Raw genomic sequence first — 21474 nt, 5'->3', positions numbered from 1 at the left:
TGTTGATGTTCTTGCCTCTGAAATCACTGGGTTCAAACTCCACTCCAGAGACTTAAGCACAAACAGACACCATCACATAGTGGGTGCTACACTGTCAGATGAGATGTTAGAATGAGGCCAAACTGTCCTCTAAAGTGGAACTAAAAGATGACAGTGCTATTTTGAGAGTTTGTGCTGTGCTCCTGGCCAACTTTTGTCTTTAAATAAGCACCAGGCAGATTTTTTGACCTTTGTCACACTACTACATGCATATCAGTTGCCACACAATGCAATGGCCACACTTCACATTGACTGCAATAGCATTCTGGGACATCAGAATGAGGCACGAAGACTAACACAAAATCCCCTAAAAATAAATGGTGGCTTTAATTTGAGAGCCACTTGGCTGGGATATGTGAATTCTACTATAACCTCCCACCTGGACCAAGCTTCAGTAAAGAGCATTGCCAACAAATGCACTGTCAAAGTAAAATTGGTAATCAAGCTAACACTCACTGCCCTCTGCAGGAGGTTTCTGGAGAACAGTTACCCAGCTTCTCTCCTGAATGACTTGATGACGACTCTTTGCTGTCTTTCACCTGGATCTCTTCACTAGTGGGAGAAACTCCTCTCACGATCCCCAGTACCTTAAATTATCCCTTACTGTTTGATATTATGGGAAATCCAAATCCAAACCCAGACGGCAGAATATTTGCTCAGAATATGACCATTGGAGCCTGCACGTTTGCACTGCCTTCCTTCGATGTTCCAGCCCTTGAAATGAACACAGTACATGGTTGTATTGTGAAGGGTCGTGGCTGTCACGTGACAGCACTGCTCATTACCTGGTTGAAAGACACATCACTGTCAATCAAGGTTTGGCTCCACCCACCCATCAGTGCACACTTGACCATTGGCCTCTTTTTGTACCTGGCCTTGGGCCATTGGCCTGTTTGAACTACCTGGGCTGGAACCCCCAGCCATATAAAGAGTGCCACCTGTGTATGGTTCTCTCTCGATTGCTCCAAGGAATCATGAAACAACACTGAAGAGACTATTGATAAGAGTGTGCACTTCCACAGGGTTAGGAGCGTTCTAAGTATATTCCCGGTAGCATAGAGCCGTGCCTGCACTGAGTCAAGGGGTGTCAGGCATTGTATTGTTTCTTCCTTGATTGTTTGTACCCAGTTCGTTCTGTGTGCATCTTACCCTTGTTGCGATTCTCCCACACTCACTATCACCAGTGTGCGTGTGTGTAGGTGCACGTTGCTCCTGTTATCCTTTCCCGCGTTTGTCTTTATAAATAAATCATTTAACCCCAGGACCGTGTTCAGAGTCCTTGTCCTTCAAGACCCTTCAAATCTGTTTCACAACAATGGTCTAAGGCTTTCTGTAGTTGAAGCAAAACTCCCCTTCTTCTTACATGAGAAAAAGTAGGCCATTTGGCCATCTAGTTTCTCAAATATGCTCATCCGCATTGTCTAGCTCTAAATATAAAGAATACCATGCCTTGATACCTTTCGTACATTGATTTAAATTTCAGGGGTGCCTTGCTGATCTATACATTTTGTCCTGACATTTGTCTTTCTTCAAATCTACTTACTAAAGTTTTGACCAAGGGCTTAATTTATCAATGGAGCAAACCTGACACTGTTTTGAGCTTACTGGCTGCCTGCAGCTCCTGCCAATGCTTCCCACTGGCCAGAGGCAGGTCCTCTCCCAGAAAAGTGACCCGCTGACAGAACAGCTTTGACAGGTAGTGAGGTACTGACCCTTCCAGCTCACCAGCTATCACTGTTATGAACATTTCTAGGTTTTTTTTTGACAAACATCCAAATGTTTTTTTTAAAAAAAGACAGATTTTAAAAAACCCAACAAACTAACTATTTAAAGCAGTGCTTACCTTTCATTTAATGGGGCTGCTATATCTGCTCACCGGGAAATTGCTCAGGCTGAAAGCTGGGAAGGAGTTGAGGTCAGTCTGCTAGCAAGTACAGGCAGAGAATCTGATCCAGTATCTCCATGATGTTATACTAGAGGATGACTTGCTTCTACTCCAGTTCTGAGAAGGCTGATGAAGCCAACGACTTGATCAACAGACCCTGCCTGCTATAGTTGGGACTAGTGGATGGGTAATATGGGAGGTGATGTGCTGCTTCTACCAGTTTCCTGGGTTTCCATATGTTCTGGAAGAGACACTGGGTTCTCATTGCCAACTTGAATGCTTCTTTTTTCACTTTAGTCACAGGGCAGTTTCCCACAAATCAATGAAGGAGTTGTGTTCTCCCCCACCCCCCACACCCACCCAGGAGTTTTTGAGAACATTTTTTTTTTGAAGTGTTTTGTCAGTCTCCTGCTCATCTCTTGGGTGGAGCTTAGAGTGCTTACAATGCAAATAACATGACATTGGCAAAATTGGATTGCTCTCTTCTCACATTAGTTAACTTATCAACGCAGTAAACAAATTCCAGCACAGAAGCTGATCACTCCCTTCCAATTAAAATTTATCCACTGCTATTAGTCTTTAAGTTTGCAAGTGGATGAGTAATTTGCTTTCAATCCATGAACTTTAACTTGAGCTAACTGTCCTTTTTTTTAAAAATCCTTACTGAATTTGTTCTAGGATTTATAAATTATATCCACAGAAAGATACATGGTGCATACAGACATTACCCTTTATATCACACTTACCACTGTAGTTAGAGTTTGCCATCCAGATGTTAGTATGGATTAAAATCAACAACATAAAAAGTTTAAAAAATCTTTATTGTCATTGGAAGTGGTAGCTATGCACATTCTTATGAAACAAACCTGTATCAGGGATAGTTACTGTGCAAAAATTAAAAAGATATTTCATCAAAACACAACCAATGAAACGGTGAGCAGCAACTGCAATTTAATGCAATTTATTTGAAGCAAAAACAATTTACAAACTGACATTTAAAACCCACCTGGTTAGGAGGAAACAAATTGGAGTGCAATGCTAAAATATAAGGAATATTGTAGCGGAAGAAAAGCCCCATAAACTTCTGAAAGGAAAAGCAGACCACACCCAGTTCAAGGTGATGTGGAATGTGTATTGTTTAAAAACATTGCTGTGCAAATGATCCATCATTTACGCACATGGTCAGGGCAAGTCAGAGAGCAAAATCAGTCAGGATGTTCCAGGCAGCTGGTTATAGGGTAGAGTCAGCCAAACTGTCAGGCAAAGCCAGGTAGCTTCCTTTCAGTTGGGGGAGTACTTGGTGCCAACAGACAGAATAATGAATCTGTGTCCGACAAGTTCAGCTTTTCTCGATCTCCATGATGTCATGTGAATTTGACAAATCCTTTGTATCAAAACTGTTGAGCGTGGAAATGATTCAGCAGTCCACCTACAACTTTTATTCAATGCTCGTGGTTTACATTTCCCCACATAACTTGAGCATTAAAACTGTTCACTGGATGTGAGATTAGAGTCCAGGTGACTTAAAACGTTGCTTGTTTATACCACACTTTCTTTCGTATTCCAATATCACAGCAACACTGGAAACTCATGGTACAGATATTTGATCTAGGCATGTTCTTTCTTCATTCTCAAAGTGTGGGAATTGCTGGTAAGACCAGCATTAACTGCTCTAATTATCCTTCAGCTGAGTAACTACTTAGGCCAGTCCAGGAGACATTGATGAGTTTCAGTAACAAAGATCGAGTTTTGCTAACCTTTGGAAATTGTACTTTCTCCAGCCCCCACCCTCTAACTTTATCTTTATGCACCAGTATTTATTTTTGTTTAATTAGCACCTGAAATTTGACCAAATGTTCTCTGAAACTTGAGCAAATACAACTGCTCAGGACTTGATGTAAACCAACACATTTGCTCCAAGTATTGTGCCAATACTAGTAACTTTCACCAGCCGCTCCCTTCTCTACATTATACCCAATCCGTAGACGTCCCAGTGATCCATCAGAACTAGGAGGGTCAAGTAAATGCTGAAACAACCCTGCTGGAAGCTTACACTGCATCCCCGTGCCAATCTCTGGTGGTAAGTGGACAGTGCAACCCTCCAGCAGTTTGTGGGAAGAGGCTGGGCACTAGCACAGCCTCCAGTGGTAGAATCAGGGCAGTGCAAGACAGCGGCAGGGAGAAGATGGATGCTGCCCATATTACAGCTGGAGCTCATTCACAGGAGACTAAACCAAAGAGAAATGAACTGCATACACAAGTTCAATATGCAGGTGACATTGGAGAGGTTCTGAATTGGAGCCAATCATATTACTCCATGGAAACTATTCAGGATTGACTTTGGGTATTCAGCAACTACTTTTCACTATTACAACCCATGCCCTTTCTGATTCATTCTATGGGGAAAAGGAGAAACAGTTCCACTACAACAGTTGCATAGGTTATAAATTAAACAATAGTTCTATCAATGACATGAAAGGCAGCTCCAAATTTCCCCCAGGGCACTTTAGAACATGACAGGTGTCCCATTCAGCTCCTTGACTAATTTTTTTTGATGCTCACTGATGCAGGTGAACATGTCAGCCAACGCTACTTCACAACCAGCAGACAGGAAGTATTCCCGGGTACTAGAAAGACAAGTCATGTCACAAAGCACCTACCCTTCCATCAAGGCAATGCAGTGAAAGTCAGTCAGATTAAGTGATGAAATGAGTATGACAAAAAAAAATTAACAATTATAAAACTGCGCATCATTGGTGTGCATGTAGTCTGCATAAAGTGAACTGCTAAACCCTGCAGCCTGGTGAAGAATCAATATAACAAGCGACAATGGCAGATTTCCAGCAGTAAGCAGCCTTGTAACATGCCAGAGTAACAGGATACTGAGAAATCAGCATGTTTTCAAATCAGGAATGATCAAGACATTAAAAAATTAAATACTGAAACAAAAATGAATACATTTTAAAAGCATAAATGCAAACTCTGAACTGCTGACAGATTTGTCAATGTTTTAGTGGGTACTGCAACTTAGCAGTGGATTTGCATTATCCCCATCTTCCCACCTCTTCTAGTCAATGCCTCTTTAAAGCAATAAAATTAAAAGACATTTTAATAAGTGCTGAAAAAACAGTTTGTCTTTACAAGATTGAAGTACTGTACTCTGAATGGACTTGCAACATCATTGTATGTTACTTGTCATATTGAATTATTGGTTTACAAGAGCCAAATTCTACCAATAAAACACAAAAACTGCTATTCTTTAGCCAATGTAAACAGAATATATTAATAAGGGGGCAATCTTGTGCATAAAATCCATATCAGTAAAGATACGAATTGGAATCCAATTTAGCCCAGATAAGTTTATGTTTGACCTTATTGACCTGAAACATTAACTTGTGCTCCTCTCTCCACAGATGCTAACTGATCAAATTAGTATTTCCAGCCTTTTCCTGTTTCTACTTCAGGCCATGTCTGGAATTGTGGGAGTAATACTGGACAGCAATTCAGACTTTAAATGCTGCCTGATCTTTTGCTGCCTTAATGCAAAGCTCAAGAGCATGAAGACCAACCTCAACAGGCCGATCTCAGATGCACCTCCTCTCCCCTCATCCTGCTGTTAAATGGGTTGTGGAAGCCCATGTAACCCTTTTGGCATATAGGATCATCTATCCTATTGGCTGATTTAGAGATGGTTATGGACAAGGAAGGGATTCTTTACATCATAGTCTTTCAGATTTACACTGAAACGTTCCACTAGAGGGCCAAGGTAAAGCAATCTTTCAGGACACCAAAGCCGCTGCTGACAAATTTCTATTGATTATAAACTGGATTCTTGGGTTTCCATTTGCAGCCAGGTATCATCTAATCATTGCAGACGCAAAAGCTCAAACTGCAATTCACATCTGGTCACTAGCTTTGAAATAACTCCAAGTTTCTTTCATGGTTTCTCCAAGGGTGTAGATCAAGTTTTCCCAATTCAAAGTGAACGAGGTCACAAAACCAGCCTCCACCGCAGGGCCAGTACATGACTGCCATTTTCTGCCTCCCCCGACTGTGTGTTTCTGGGCTAAAGGGATTGATCCTCCTGTGATGTTGATGGTTGTGGAGCCAGGGAATTTGTATTACTAGAGGCAGGAATGTCTTGCATTGGGAGTTAGTCAGTGACCCTTGATGTGAAACCAGAGCTTGGAAGGAGGGCCAATAGTACGAGATTTAACAACAGAACTGATACAATGAGAAGTGAATTGACAATTAATCATGGAATTCAATAATATTGATTATTGCAACCCATCAGGGTTTCAACTCTTTTCCCACTCCCACAACATAGCACTGATGCAGAACTGCTTCCCTCCCCCCCCCCCAATCACATGCAAGGCTGAAAACGATGCCTAATGTAAAATGTTTACATTATCCTTAATATACCAATCAATTCATTCCAGACACCCCAAAGTTTAAAATCCACCGTCAGAAGCAAGGCTCAATGGTTTACGACCCATTGTACTGCAGTGGGTTTCACTTTAGCTGGTGTTTTAAACTGGTCCAGTTTGCTTCTGGGAAATTTAGTAGATACCATCAGGATACTGAGAGCAGACCTACAAACAAGGACACCAAAACTACTTCCACAAAAATCATGGCCATGGAAATATTATTTTCAATCCAACAAGATCAAGAGCATCTTTTGCTGTCTAGACCAGGGCAACCTAATAGGAATCACTGACAAGCCCCAGGTCTTGTCAATTCTAGTTTATGATAGCTTGCACATTCTCACACAGTACACAAAAATGTATTGTGTACAAAAATAGCTGCTGTCATTCAGTTACCAAACAAGTTAATCCAGTCAAAACCACTTGCAATTCATTTTACTACTGCAAAATGAAGGCAGAGATAATAACATGACTATCAACAGTTTCTGTTCACTATTCAGTATTTTCCCATGTGAATTCCCAAGGCTTCACATGGAGAGTGGACAATATAATCAGGCAACCCAGGAATACATTCGATAGCATGCTGAAACACTCCATTACCACCACAAGGGCTGAGTCTGCATTCTGGCAACTAACTGACAACTCTGGCCTAGACTTTGTACTATCCTGTAACACCAGATTAACACAGTCCAGCTGAAGTCAGGAGAGTAGGTTTTGAACTCTGGGATCTTGATGGTCTGCAGTTGTTTGATCTCAACCACTGGAACAGTTTCTAGTCTACTTATTTAACAGAACCTCAAAAATACTGGGAATAGTGAACTCCCTGGTCTGTGCTAGTTTGGCTGGTTTCCAAGGGGAATGACTATTAAGGGAATACAAATCAGATGGTTAAAGTGCCTACCAACACTTATTAACCACCAAGTAGCCAGCTGAAAAGGAAAGTTTGCTTGTTAACCAGGAATCATCCTCCAGTACCTGCACCATTTTCTGGACTGCAGAAACAATGGGAGGAAATTGAGAGAACAGTGGTATGAATAATAATAATAAAGAGGTAGTCTGAAACTGGGAGACCTAGCCTGACTCCATCCTTCAACCAATATTTTGTTGGTATACAATTCACTGCTGACTTGGTCAGACAGAAGTCAGTGGAATGAAAGAGAATTAACTAGGTAGCAACAAAGTTAAATAAAGAGATAAAGAGTTGTGTCCAAGGACTGAGATTTACTCCAAACCTCACAGGAACTGTGCTATGAACAGTGTATTACTAGGATGTCACTGGGGCCTAAATAGTTAACTGCCAAGAAACTGTACCAGAAGAAAAGGCACTCAGAGACCTGTGCCACCTTCAAGATAGAATAATGGACAAGAAGAAAAAATTCCTGAACTGGGGAGGTAAGGGAGCGATAAAAGAATGAAAGCCTAGAGCAGATTCTGCAACTGGCATCATATCAGAGTGAGATATAAGTGGTCAGCAATTTGAGGAGCAATTAAGACAATTGTACAACATGAAAATGCAATAATGACTGAAGTTACATTACCCCTCCCCATATCACTAATATGCAACACATTTAATAAATAAATCCAGTGGCAACACTGGAAAAGTTACCCCTTGCATTGTTGAATGCATTGGCAATGATACTGGCACTACAGTGGATAAACACTGACATGTCCATGCTGGTGGTATATTTCAGGAAGAATCCAGAGGACAGGTGTTTCTAGGGGTAAAAATATTGTATTGCAAGAAAGAATGCAATGTTTCATGAGTGCCTATTAACACAGTTCATTCAAAGACAGCTAATAGAGGGGCAAGAAAATTGAAATATTGCACTGTAAAGTTCAGTAAAGTATGTGTACAATGTATATGCACATTTTAAACAGGATTTTAGTAAAGAAATTTTCTACCACTTTTCAACTGTTCTACACTTTAGGTATGATGAAAGATACTTGAGAAGGGAAATCTTCATTTTTCTTGACGTCATTGTTTAGTTCTGTGAGGCTGGTGACCACATAACTCTGCAGGCAGCAGCTCTCTGAATTGATTCTATTAGCTCTGATTATTTTCATTGATGCTGGTTCCTCCCACTGGTTGAATCTGAACAGAGTCGAGGATTGGTTTAATGAGTTGCCCAAAAGGACTGAAAACAAAAAGGAGAGGAACACAGACGTTAGATTTCACCGTTCATTTTTACCCTTCCATTCAGAAGACACAGATGTTCTGCTGGGGTGGAGGTTCCTTGGACACTGGCGGTTCAACAGTACATTGCCCTAGACCGAATGAAGGGAATACTGCCAACCTATCCAACAATGGAGGGCTATCACAGCTGACATCTACACAATTTCCAGCAAAAATCACTGGATTGCAGTCAGGAATTGGAATCTACAAAGGCTGATAAACTGACTATCCCCTCTCCAGCACAGAGCTATTTTGGCTAATTGTGCAGAAGTTACAGAGGAGACAACAGACCAAACTTGGAAACCTTGGCCTGCTTTGATCAAACTTTTCTAAGCAAGCCATTAGAGTGTCCTCCAGTGCCCCAACACAAATCAATGCATTCAGAAGTGAACAAAAATAGTGGAATAATAAAATATAACAAGGACAACAAGTACTCACGTTGATAAAACTTCAGAAGGCAGGTCTGTGATATAGGATGGAATCTTCTTCCCAGTAAGAAACTGGGCCACTTCATTACTGAATGTATTGCAGTTATGTTCGAAAAGTTTGTAGCATTCTCCCCTGTGTGGCGAAAAAGGTTGAAGTTAAGATTTCACAGAACAGTTAATCAATTGGTTCCTGCAGTGGTAAAGAGGAAACTGTTAAGGTGACCAAAGAGAGATCTCATTGACAACATTGAATACCATAACAACAATTGTCAAAGTATCTGTAACACAGAAACAAACCACTTACTCAACAGCAATAAATCTCCATATACAGTCAGAGACTTCAGCAGATGGGTAAATGGATTTACTTTTGCCTGTTTTAAAATCACCAAATTTGGGTCCACTGCCCACCTAACTTTCATCAAAATTAGAATACATTCAACCAAATTAGTTAAAAGAAAGTTACAAAATGTGTTGAATGAGACGAACAATGCAGAGAAAGTCACATTTTGGATAAGAGACCATGATTCACAGGCACTATAACTGTGGCCAATGGTGTGGCACATAATTCTCCCTGAATGGATACTTTATAACATGGGAAACTGATGACACAGACTCTGTATGTTTTACCAGGGCACTGAACTACAGACCTAGGACTACACTGAACCAGAGAACCTGTGATACACCCAGGACTAAGACCTCACCTATAATCAAATGAGGGCACTTACAATACAAACTAGGGCCTGCAAACTCCACCTACGGCAGAATTATGCTGACAGGTGGAAGAATAAGCATGCATTATCTTGAATATAGATCAAGGGTGATCTAATGGAAGTATTTAAGATAATTAAAGTATTTTTTTTTAGTCTAAATAGAGAGAAATTTTCCACTATCCATCATTCTTGACTTTTCTCAATCTCACTGAAGTCTTTGACTTCATCATTTGGGATGACCGTGGAACATCCTCCTCAAATTCAGCCACCTGCAGTTGCCTGCATTCTACAAGTTTCCTTTAGTGACGTCCATAACAAGGAAGCCTGACCTTAGGTGGTTCAGAGGTGACTTTGGGGAGCACTTCTTTGCAATAATTACTGGAAAACCTGGAACTCTCTTTAGGATAGTATCGACTGAAAATTTCAAAAGTGAAACCTATAGAGTTTTGTTAGGAGCAAAAGTTTTAAGAACAATGAAATAAAATAGGAGAATGAAGTTAAAAAAAAAACATGAATTTTAAAGGAAACAAGCTCAAGGAACCTGAATAACCTACTCTTATTCCAATGTTCCTTACTGGGAACTGAACATTCTGACTCTGCAGGACTGCCTTAATAAGTTTCCTAACACAGATGGCATTTTGACTAGAAACTTAGTTAGACTGCATTTGTGAATAGTTTGCTTGCTTTATTACAGAAGGACTGAAAATGGTACAAGAATAATTCATTAGAACATCACAACTGAGGAGGTTAGACCTATAAAGAACAGGGTAGAGCATTTTTTCTCCAGTAGAGAGAAGTGACCGTCAAACCAATAGAGGTTTTCAAAGTGTACATTGCACATGGAAAGGTATTCAGGGGAAACCAGGACTAGAAGGTATAAAGTTAAGGAATTTGGAAGAAACTAGAAAGTAGTTAGAATCTGGAGTGGCTGTAATGAATACGATAGCTGCCAGGTATCTACACGAGGGGGAAAGAACCAGGATATGCTGATGGAGCTAGATGAACAGGTTGCTTTTCTGGTGCATAAACTTTAGCATGGACCTGTAAGGCTTAAAACTGGATGCTATGCTGTATATAGCAGACAATTACCATTCTTCAATGAAAAAAAATTGATTTGCTAACTTTGCGATACAGGCTGAACAAAGTGATTAAAATCCCAGTATTGGCATCATATTTTAAAAGAAATCTACAGCAAATAAAGCAATTCTTGTGGAACCTTCCCACAGTGAGTCAGCATTTTCAAGACAAGAAGACAATAAAAAGACTTGATAAACGCTGTTTAGTCTTGCGTGGCACTGTAGTGCTTCATTGGCAGGAAGGTTTAATTATAATGTGATACATCACATCAGTAGATTGTATAACAGATGAATTTTTAAATGCAGTGGATGACAAGGTGTATGCACAGAACCCAAAATTTTTTAAGAAATAAATTGTACAGGTGTATGTATTGGTATTGGTCATACTGTTGGTAACTCAAAAGTAAGTTTGGATGTCCATATGGTTTGTTCTAAATAACTCACCAATTGGGCCTACCCTGCCTGCACGTAGAGAACACAAGGAAAAACCAGGAACTAACCTGAAGGATGACTCTCCCAAAGACGATAAATAGTCCATGATTAACTCCTCAGTCACTTCTGTGGTACCAAGATCAACGACAGAGTCAGGTGGTCCAAGTAAGGTCCCTCCCTGGGAATCAAATAAAACAAGTAACATAGGACATTATAGCACCAAAAAAACTAATCGGATCCGATAAAGTACAGATGTCATGCTAATTTTCTTATCCTCCCCCACCCCCCCAGCATACATACCACCTTTTCCAGTAATTTGGGGGGGGGGGGGGGGGGGGGTGGAGAGAAGAGTTGGGAGAGAGATTATCCAAGACAAGTACCTACACAATACTGTTATCAACATTTCAGGTAATTCCTGATTGGGAGACATTGCACAAAGGGAGGTTAACCAAAAGGGATGCAGCAATGCAAGTTACAAAAGCAACAATGCAACATTCCCTTCCAAATTGGCTATCCTGATATGTCTGCAAGTTGTAGAGCAACATGAAAGCAGAAGGTCTCAGACTCTCATATTTCCTTTTGACACAGCAGGAAGCCAATTGGCTCAATGAAGTTACACTGGCTCTCAGAGCAATCCCATTCCCCAATTTATATCCCTATAAACTATTCTCAATTCCCAAAGTTCTGCCGAATTAACTGATCCCAGATGAGCTGTTTGCTCAATACTATGGGTCAGGGAAGAGGAAGTTGGCTAGGATTCATGAACTTGATGGTTGCATAGTTCCACCAGCTATTTACAAATCAGTTACTTTATTGATTTGAACACAAAAAAGGTACTAAAAGATATGTACACAACATGCAGGTGGATATTGTGTTTGGTGAGTGGAAATCCAGGTGGGAAAGGGGTAGGAAGCAAGCACCCATGCAAATGGAGAAAGAAGTGAGGGTAGGTGCCACTGGCAATTTTTATTTTACTTACAAGGGTGGCTGACCACCAGAACAAAACTCCATAAAGGAGAGCATGGAGACTGATTTCTTATATCCCCCAAGATAGTACGAGGTAGAAGCAATAAGGCAAGTATCAACTACCTTCAGAAAATAATGAGTGGCTTGGGGTCATGACTGCCCACATGGGCTGGAGGGGAATTTTGTCCAGAGGTACTGCATTGGCTAGATGTCAGGGTTTCTGTCTCTGTCAGGAGTTAGAGGGGAAGGGGTTTTTACACCAACCTGGAAATCAGCCAAAGAATAGAATGAGCATATACAGAGGAAAACATTTGGCAAAAAAATAAAGAAAAGACTCACTGGCTGACAGTTAGCAATTCCACCAGAACCATAGAAGAACTCTTCTCCATTGACAACAATTGCAGTGTGCCTGATAGAGGACCAGATACAAAAACATTTTAATATAATAATTAAAATAAACTGTTACAAACAGCACACTGATTACCAAAAGAGTTTTATTTCGAAAGTGTAAACTAACTCACCATATTCCATCAAGTTGTTTTCCTGTTTAAAACAAGAAAATAAAAGGTAATTAAAACTATTTGGCACTTCCTATTCACCATCTTTGCCTCAATTTTTTTTTAAAAACAGCTCAATTACATCTCCCCTCCCCCATGGCTACAATTTTCCATTTACAGAAGTGTCTTTGTAAATCTCTTTACCCTCTGTAGTGCAATCTTTAATTTCCTGTAATGTGGTGATCAGAACAGTACCCATTTCTCAAGTGTACCCTCCACGTTCCTAATTTCAATGCCATGACTAATCATCAATAACTGTCAGATGGTCATCATATCAAATTTCATAGATGGGTATCATTCTTTATTCAAATCTTTGGTTAAAGGACTAAAACTATTTAGCAGGGTACCAAGAATGATTTAAAAAGGGAGAAAGTTATAATTAAGTGAAACCTAAATGGGTTTTAATAGGTAAAGTTTATATTAATGCAGCAGATCAAGAAGGCAGCTCACCTTAAGGGCAACTAGGGATGGGCTATTAAATGCTGGCTCAGCCCATATCCCCTGAGTGAATACATAAACAATAGTGAGAGGAGAAGGAAGAAGACAAGGAATTATGGGGATATGAGATCCTGGAAAAGCAAATGGTGAAGAAGAGTGTGGGGCAATGCATTTAGATTTTAAGAAAGAATCATTGTTGAAGGAGCACCTGCTCTTTAGGGTCCAAGCTTAATTAAAAAGGAGAATAACATTGGAGGCAAGAAGGATCAGATATCACATGTTTTTTTAGTATGTGGATACAAACTTTTTTTTGTTATCCTCTAAAGACAGGGGCACCTGTTGGCATACATACTTTTAGTCACCCTCCATCCACTTAGTGCCCCATTCCAATGGGAGCATCGATCACAAGTGTTAGGAGACATGAGGCAGATTGAAGACAGCCCATGATCTGATTTGTTGACACTTGCTGTCTATGTGATATGTGAATGCCACCTAGCAAAGTACTGATGGGTGAGGTGCCTCCAGATCTCAGCATGAGCAAGATGTGAGAAAAGTTGCCAAAGTCACCTTAATCTCAAGCTATGTCACCGACTTGAAACCAACTACTCATTCTCTTAATATCCCTCCTTTACCTAATGGTGTGCAATGCTTGTCAGTTTCATACAGCCGAACAGCTTGCCAGGACATCTTAAAAGGATAGCTTGAAATCAAGCATTGTTGTTCAACTGGAGCCACATAGAAACCACACCAATTACAAGAGGTTTGTTGAGATTCTAATGGAAAGGTGTTTTTTGTGATCACAATTTTCATTTCATATCTTTTTTTAAAAAAGAAAGATTTTTCAAGTTCTCAGATGGCCACAGTGGGACTTCAATTCCCACTTTTTTTTGGTGGCGGCACAGTAGCGTAGCGGTTAGCGCAATGCTATTACAGCACCAGCAACCGGGGTTCGATTCCCGTCGCTGTCTGTAAGGAGTTTGTACGTTCTCCCGTGTCTGCGTGGGTTTCCTCCAGGTGCTCCGGTTTCCTCCCACATTCCAAAGTAGTACAGGTAGGTTAACTGGGTTTAAAATGGGCGGTGTGGACTCATTGGGCTGGAATGGCCTGTTACCACGCCGTAAATAAAATTTTTTAAAAAATTTTAATTCAAAAGCACTGGATTAGTGCAGAACAGATTAACCATGCAGTAACTGTCACTACAGCATTGTACCCAATACTGTATATATGTGACATTCGATTCAAGTGAGGGTTGGGTCATTTTTGCCTGCAGTGGTCTAATGCAATGGCAACACCATTTTTCAATACCATCACAATCTGTGTTGGGAACAATGAGGGGACAAACCATAACTATCTAGGAAACACATCAGTCTAAGAGTAAAGCAAGTTAGTTTGAATACAATCGTTCCTCTACTTCACTCAATGGATATTTTGGAGGGTGACTAAAAGCACATGATCAACAAATGCCCCTGCCTTTAAAGGATAATGAACAAAGAAAAGCTTACTTATTTACAAAAGATCATGTGATCATCTGATCCTTCACCGATTTCACCGATTACCCTGAATCAAACAGAATACACAGAACGCACTTGTGAATTATGTCTCTGGGTTTATTTAAAATACATTTTATTTACTGAGCAAACTTACTTTTCTCTCAAGTGCTAGACCTGTTCTCTTAGTACACAAAGTATTTCCCTCATGATCATTAAAGGACTTCTACCTAGATGTAGTCATTGAAATACAAAGTAGGCCCTTCATCCCTTGGGCTTGTTCTATCTTTCAATTAGATGACTGTTGACCAACAAATTAATTATTCCTCCATGACCCAACAAACATTTACCCCATCTCTTTGGATAATGCTGCCAATTTCTCCTCTCGTTTTGTGAGAAAAAACTGTTTCTTGGTTTCACTTGTACAAGACCCAGCTCTAATTTTGAAATGTCCCCATTCTTTATTCCCACAGCACATAACCATCCTACCAAATGCCTGTTAACAGTTCAAATCAGAATTTAGTCCCTCCTCCCATAGCCTGTCCTCAGTCTTCAACACTCAAGTACATATAAGCCAAGGTTATACAAACTGCTTTCATAATTTAACCCTGTGAGATCTAGTGCCCTTCAGATTATGCTCATTAAAGCACTTTCTATCTGTTTCTCCAATTAGGTTACATGTCTTTAAAAAGTTACCAGAAAAAATAAACTGCATGGACTTCAACCAAACCGGTTGCAACCTTGGCACCCTACATGATCCTGAGCTGAGCTTTCCCATAAATATTGTTCATTTCCATCTGCAAAGCACCAGCTGTCTCCATCATTGCCTCAGCTTAACTTCACCAAGAGCTTCAACCATGCATTTGTTACCTCTAACCTGAACTATTCCAGTGCTCTCCTGGCTGGCCTCCCACTGTTACCTCCAAAATGAAATTCATCCACAATATTGATAACTTTTTTTTAAAATCCCCATGTTAGCTGGTGTTGACAGTTCTCTCTGAAGTACAGTCCTCTTTTCAAACCTGCTGACATCACCTTCATCTCAAAAGAAGGTCAGTTCTTGACCCCTACAGCCTTGCAAACAACCTTTCTTCTACAAGTCCTTGAATACCTTTCAGCCTCCAAAACCTGTGCCGCCTTATCCAAAATTCCTTTGAATCCCTTTGTTCTGGTTTATGCCCTTGTAATAGTACTTTGATGACTCTGCTCGATATCAATGACAATCTATGTGATTGTCACAAAGCAATCTACACCCCATTGTCCCATTCAATGTGGGTAGCATTTTGAAAAGCCAATTACATCATCACCATAAGGTAGGACCAGATGTGCACTTCCATCCTTCTATCCATTCATAGCCAAAGAATCACATGCAGTGGTTCCCTATCAGAGTATTTCAAAGCAAGACAGAGCTGAATTTTTTTTTAAAAAATGAAATACTGATATTAAAGAAAATTCCAGAAATACACGACAATCCTGGCCAACTGCCTTTACTCATCAGCCTGCTCTTTCCCTCTTTCAGATACTGATAGAGCCTTGAATCCCTATCCCCCTCTTTAAACCTTTCCACCTTTTTGCTCTTCTCCTTTGTAATTTAGACTACAGCTGACCTTCAAATTAGCTATACTTTTCAGCCTTTTGACTAAGATTGTGATCATGATCCCAAAAGTCTTTTTTTGTGATTGTGTAAAGTTTTGTTTAACAACTCTCCTATTTTTGCTATTTTAAAGATACCATAAAAAATGAATGTTGTTTTTGAAGTTAATATAACATTTTAACTCATACTATGACCTAGTCACCCAGACTTCCTGTTCTTGCTGACATCATTTTAAAATTCTAAGATGCCCGACTTTCAACCCTCGGAATCTTACCATTTGCACATTCCTGATTTTAATTGCTTAACCATTGAGGAACATCCTTCAGATGTTGCCGTCTTAAACTCTGAAATTTTGTCACTAAACTTTGAACATTTCAGTACATCTTGCACCAATCTTTTAGTCAAGTGTTCCAAAGTTTTGTTAATTGACTCTGTACCAAAAATACAATAAACTGTGCCTTTCTGCATTTCAAATTGTTTTGCGCACAATTTGTAATTGGGACATTAGAAGTTCACTACACCACTTTCAATATTGACTGCCTAGTGCCAGAACACAGGGAAATTACACCACCTAGTCTTTGCAGTAAACCTGAAGTCCACAGGCCAAAAGCCAGTTCACTATATTCATGCAAAGTCATAGCAATGATCAGAACCTTCAAAAGATTCAGCACAAAACAATGCAAGGCCTCTGGTTGATGAGTAAGTAACTAGAGGGCATTAACTGCAGAGCAAAATAACTGAGGAAATTAAGATTGTTTTAATAAAGTGTATGGATCCACAAACTTGAGGTAAAAATAGAGTACAATAGCCTTCAAATTTCTTTTTACAGCTTTTTTTTTTGAAACAGTGGAGAAATGTTGTTGACAGGGAAGCAGGTGCTGCCAGAACCAGTAAAGCAGATGTCATTCCATTTCTATAAAGTTGGTGGTTCAGTATAATATTTTATTATGTCTTTCCAAAAAAAACATCTGAAAGCACTTTACACACAAGTCATCTGAAGTACAGAGACCGCTTCACAGGCAAACCTAGCAACAATATCGCACCCAGCACAATCTCACAGGAAGCAATGAACAATGATTATGCTGCTTTCGATAGTGATGGTTGAAAGGGAAATGTTGGTCAGGACAAACAGAGATTCCCTTTAATGTTGTTATTTAATACAATGACCATTCTATGGACACAACACAGCTGCTAAATTACAGTCAGTAAAATCACAAATGAGTCACACAAGTCACTTTCCACCTTGGGAAAAAAATCATAAGATGTCACTCCTTACTGGACTATTATATTTCTACAACTACTATTTTCTAGTTTCTTTGTGCATCAAAGGGGTTACAATAGGATTTTGGGATCAAACAGAGTAGGATTTTTCTCCCTTGTGCAGAGTACTTCAAAGCAAGACGGAGCTGAATTTTTTTTTTAAAAAATGAAACACTAATATTAAAGAAAATTTCAGAAAATACACGACAGTCCTGGCCAACTGTCTTTACTCATCAGCCTGCTCTTTCCCCCTTTCAGATACTGATAGAGCCTTGATCTAATTTCAGCTTCTGAGGAAAAGTTGGAGTGCCCAAACGCGAGTCACCAGATAACCTTGTCATCTCTTCAATGTCGGCTGTTTTGACGGGGAAATAAGTAGACTGGCAAGGGGAAAACGGAAGGAAAACGACAGTTCACACATGAACTCCTACTGCTGTACACGAGTGTGACCATTTATTTTTCATCTAGCACTGACACCTGCCGTGTTAACACTCTCAGGGACACATACACGGCAATTAGTGACAGGTTTCTATTTCATTAAGGTCCACATTAAATTTTAAAACAAATTAAAACATAAAACTGGATTGTTTTCAGTTTTGACAACCCATCCTTCACTTGCTCCAAAATGAAAACAAAACGTTAAAATGAGCACAAATGGTTAAACACAAGATAAAATTACATATTTTCTTTTTTAAAAAAGTAAATGTTGCGGCCTAGTGGCGGTTACCGGCACCCCGGACTCGACTTGCGGCTCCGGCCGCCTCCATCCCACATCTTCCCGGGGGGGGGGGGGAATGGTTTGGTTTCCACTCACCGAGCATGAAGGGGCTGAACTGGCGAGCGAGACCTCGGGATAGGTCGTAGACGTAGAGTTTGACGGGATGAGGCGCCGTCTCCATCGCGCCGGGGGCTAGGTCGCTCGTTGCCGGCTTCCGCTCCACTTTAGCTGGGATGCGAGCGGCCGCTCAGCGCCTCAAGAGGGTTCCCTCAGAATGAAGCAATACGGGCAACCCCCAACGCCCCGCCCCCCTTTCTTCCCGTCACAGTCTCTTGGTTACGCCTCCTGCCCATCAACCGCTCAGCCACTCTCTGTCCCGTAGCACCATGCCGTCAGTCCCGCCCTCGGAAACGCCTCCTGCCCATCAACGACAGGCCACGCCCACCCTGCCTGCCGGTCCGTCACAGTCCCTCCCTCAGAAACGCCTCCTGCCCATCAACGGCTCGCCCTCCCGCTGTCCGCCTCCTGTCAATCAAAGACTCAGCCGCGCCCACACGGCATCTCCACATCCCGCCCCGTCCCATGCAATGGATCAAGCGCTCGGGAGGTCGGTCAGCATCTGTGGGGAGGCAGGTTTCAGGTCAAGGACGCTTCAGAAAACGTGTTGGGGATATGGGGGGGGGGCGAGGGGTGCTGGAGAGAACTGAAAATCTATGCAGACCAAAGTTGTGAAGATAACATTTACTGTAAAACCTGGCAGAAACAGAAAAGAAAGAAGAAATACATGGAAATAGATAGGTGCTTCTGCACTGAGGGAGAATGGGTGGTTTCATTTCCATTTACTGTTGAATTCATTACCCATTTACTTAAACTCTTCATTTCCTGCCAGCCAACCAGCTCTTTATCTGTGTCAGTGTAATACCCCATTCCCATGTGCTGTAATTTTACATTCTGTTGATTGCACAGGAAGTGATTCTTTTTCGCTTTGATTTGTATGTCTTCGGATCTAGTACTTGCCCTAGTTTCCTTTGCTAGCTTCAGATGACTGACCCTTCCTGTTCCATTTTTGACCTGGTAGGACTTGGCCGTGTGAAGGATCAGAGGGATCTTGGGGTCCGAGTCCATAGGATGCTCAAAGCGGCTGCGCAGGTTGACCCTGTGGTTAAGAAGGCATATGGTGTATTGTCCTTCATCAATCGGGGAATTGAACTGAGGAGTCGAGAGGTATTGTTGCAGCTATATAGGTCCCTGGTCAGACCCCACTTGGAGTACTGTGCTCAGTTCTGGTCGCCTCACTACAGGAAGGATGTGGAGGCCATAGAAATGGTGCAGTGGAGATTTACTAGGATGCTACCTGGAATGCGGAGCATGCCTTATGAAAGTAGGTTGAGGGAACTCGGTCTTTTCTCCTTGGAGCGATGGAGGATGAGGGGGGACCTGATAGAGCTATATAAGATGATGAGAGGTATTGATTGGGTAGATAGTCAGAGGCTTTTCCCCAGGGCTGAAATGGTGGCCACAAGAGGACATAGGTTTAAGGTGCTGGGGAGTAGGTATAGAGGAGATGTCAGGGGTAAGTTTTTTACTCAGAGAGCGATGAGTGTGTGGAATGGGCTGCCGGCAATGGTGGTGGAGGCGGATATGATAGGGTCTATTAAGAGACTGTTGGATAGGTACATGAAGCTGAGAAAAGTAGAGGGCTATGGGTAAGCCTAGTAATTTCTAGGGTAGGGACATGTTCGGCACAGCTCTGTGGGCCGAAGGGCCTGAATTGTGCTGTAGTTTTTCTACGTTCTATGTACTTCTATTCCAGGAATGCCAACAAAAACATTGTCTGCTCTCAGCCGGGATCTCCCCCTGCCCCTTTTGCCTTGATCACCCTCAGTGGCTTCTCCTTCCCTCCTACTCTTTGATAAGATGTTGTGTCACCTACCAGCAACAAAAGAAACACACCGAGTCATGTATAAGTGTTAAAAACTATTTTATTAATAACTACTTATGATAATAAGAAAAATAAAAGTAAAAATGTTAGAATGTTAGAAGTAAAAATGTTAGATCTTAAAACATTGACCCCAAAACTAAACTCGAAGTGTGTGTGTGGCAAATTCCCAAACTCCAAGTCCAGGAATAGTTCTCAAAGTTCAGTTCAGCAAGCCATAAGGTGAATTGTGAGCAAAGTCTTCTTCAAAACCACAGATGACTGAAGATAAAATGTAGCGAGAAAATAGAGAGTAATTACAAAATCCAAATGTTCCACGATGGAACTCATATGACACCTCAATCACTGATAATCTCCATTCCTTTGTTCCGAAGTATCTGCCACCCCGAAAGGCATTTGAGACGTGGCCGTCCACACAAATACCTGTTTCCTTCTACAGGTTAACAACAAAGTGGACTCCACTGGATTATTCCAAAAATCCATACGTGGATTGTAGTGACAGCCACAGTTATTGTTTTCCATCCATCGAGACAGAGACCAGCAGGCAGGTCTCTCTCTCTCTCTCTCTCTCTCTCTCTCTCTCTCTTCTTACTGACCGCTCCAAAAAATGTCATCATGTCCTTATCTCCTATTGTTCTCGTAATCACGCCCCCCCCCACACACACACACACACACACACACACACACAGACACACACAGACACACACACACACACACACACACACACACACACATTACTGTGCTGTGTCTTAAAGGGACATTCACCAGTAGTAACTTAATCCGTAACAGTTGTCTGAGACTTGTTTCCACAGCCACATCTCTTTCCTGAGAATCTTATCTTAACTCTCCCATTATTTCACCCTGTTGGAGAAATTCCCTTTGTTCCGCTCCTTGCCTTCCCCCATCTTCTCATTTTCTCAGTTCTTGGACCTGAAACGTTCACTGTTTCTCTTTTCACAGATGCTGCCTGACCTGCTGAGTTTTTCTTGCAGTTTTTGTTTTTATTTCAGCTTTCCACCATCTGCATTTTTTGGGGGATTTTTCACTTGAAATTCAATATTGAGTCCAGAGGGCTGCAACATGCCCAGAAGGAAGAGCTGCTGTTCCTCCGTCTGAGGTTGGGGGTCATTGGAGCAATGCAGGAGTTAAAACTGAGAGGTCAAAGTGAGAGGGGGGGTGGACAATTAAAGTGACAGGCAAATGGAAACTCAGGGTCATCCCCATGGACTGAATGAAGATGTTCTGCGAATTGGTCACACAATCTGTGTTTAATTTCTCCTATGTGGACACGACTATAACACGAGTACTGATTGCTGTACTAATGATCTAAATTGTAAGAATTGTATCA

The 21474-nt window shown here is 41.2% G+C and overlaps 1 protein-coding gene across 1 annotated transcript; it reads right to left on the bottom strand.

Moving 5' to 3' along the window:
• Positions 1–6275: 6275 nt before the first annotated feature.
• Positions 6276–18471, bottom strand: desi1a (desumoylating isopeptidase 1a). Its single transcript, XM_052043215.1, has 6 exons — positions 18284–18471; positions 12655–12676; positions 12473–12542; positions 11236–11345; positions 8960–9082; positions 6276–8483 (listed from the first exon to the last, which is right to left on the bottom strand). Exons 1-6 carry the CDS (start codon positions 18366–18368, stop codon positions 8393–8395), a joined length of 501 nt encoding a protein of 166 aa, XP_051899175.1. The 5' UTR covers positions 18369–18471; the 3' UTR covers positions 6276–8392.
• Positions 18472–21474: the final 3003 nt, after the last annotated feature.

Source organism: Pristis pectinata, chromosome 33 (assembly GCF_009764475.1).
Source record: "Pristis pectinata isolate sPriPec2 chromosome 33, sPriPec2.1.pri, whole genome shotgun sequence".
In the NCBI taxonomy this organism is placed as follows: domain Eukaryota; kingdom Metazoa; phylum Chordata; class Chondrichthyes; order Rhinopristiformes; family Pristidae; genus Pristis; species Pristis pectinata.
The sequence above is the reverse complement of the archived record's forward strand: the minus strand, read 5'-3'. Positions and strand labels throughout refer to the sequence as shown.

Coding starts and splice junctions, on each gene's coding strand:
- desi1a (XM_052043215.1), bottom strand. CDS start 18,368: ATGGAGACGGCGCCTCATCCCGTCAAACTCTACGTCTACGACCTATCC. Junction 12,677..18,283: donor GTTCAGCCCCTTCATGCTCG/GTGAGTGGAAAC, acceptor TGTTTTAAACAG/GAAAACAACTTGATGGAATA. Junction 8,484..8,959: donor CCTTCTGAAGTTTTATCAAC/GTGAGTACTTGT, acceptor TTTTGTTTTCAG/TCCTTTTGGGCAACTCATTA.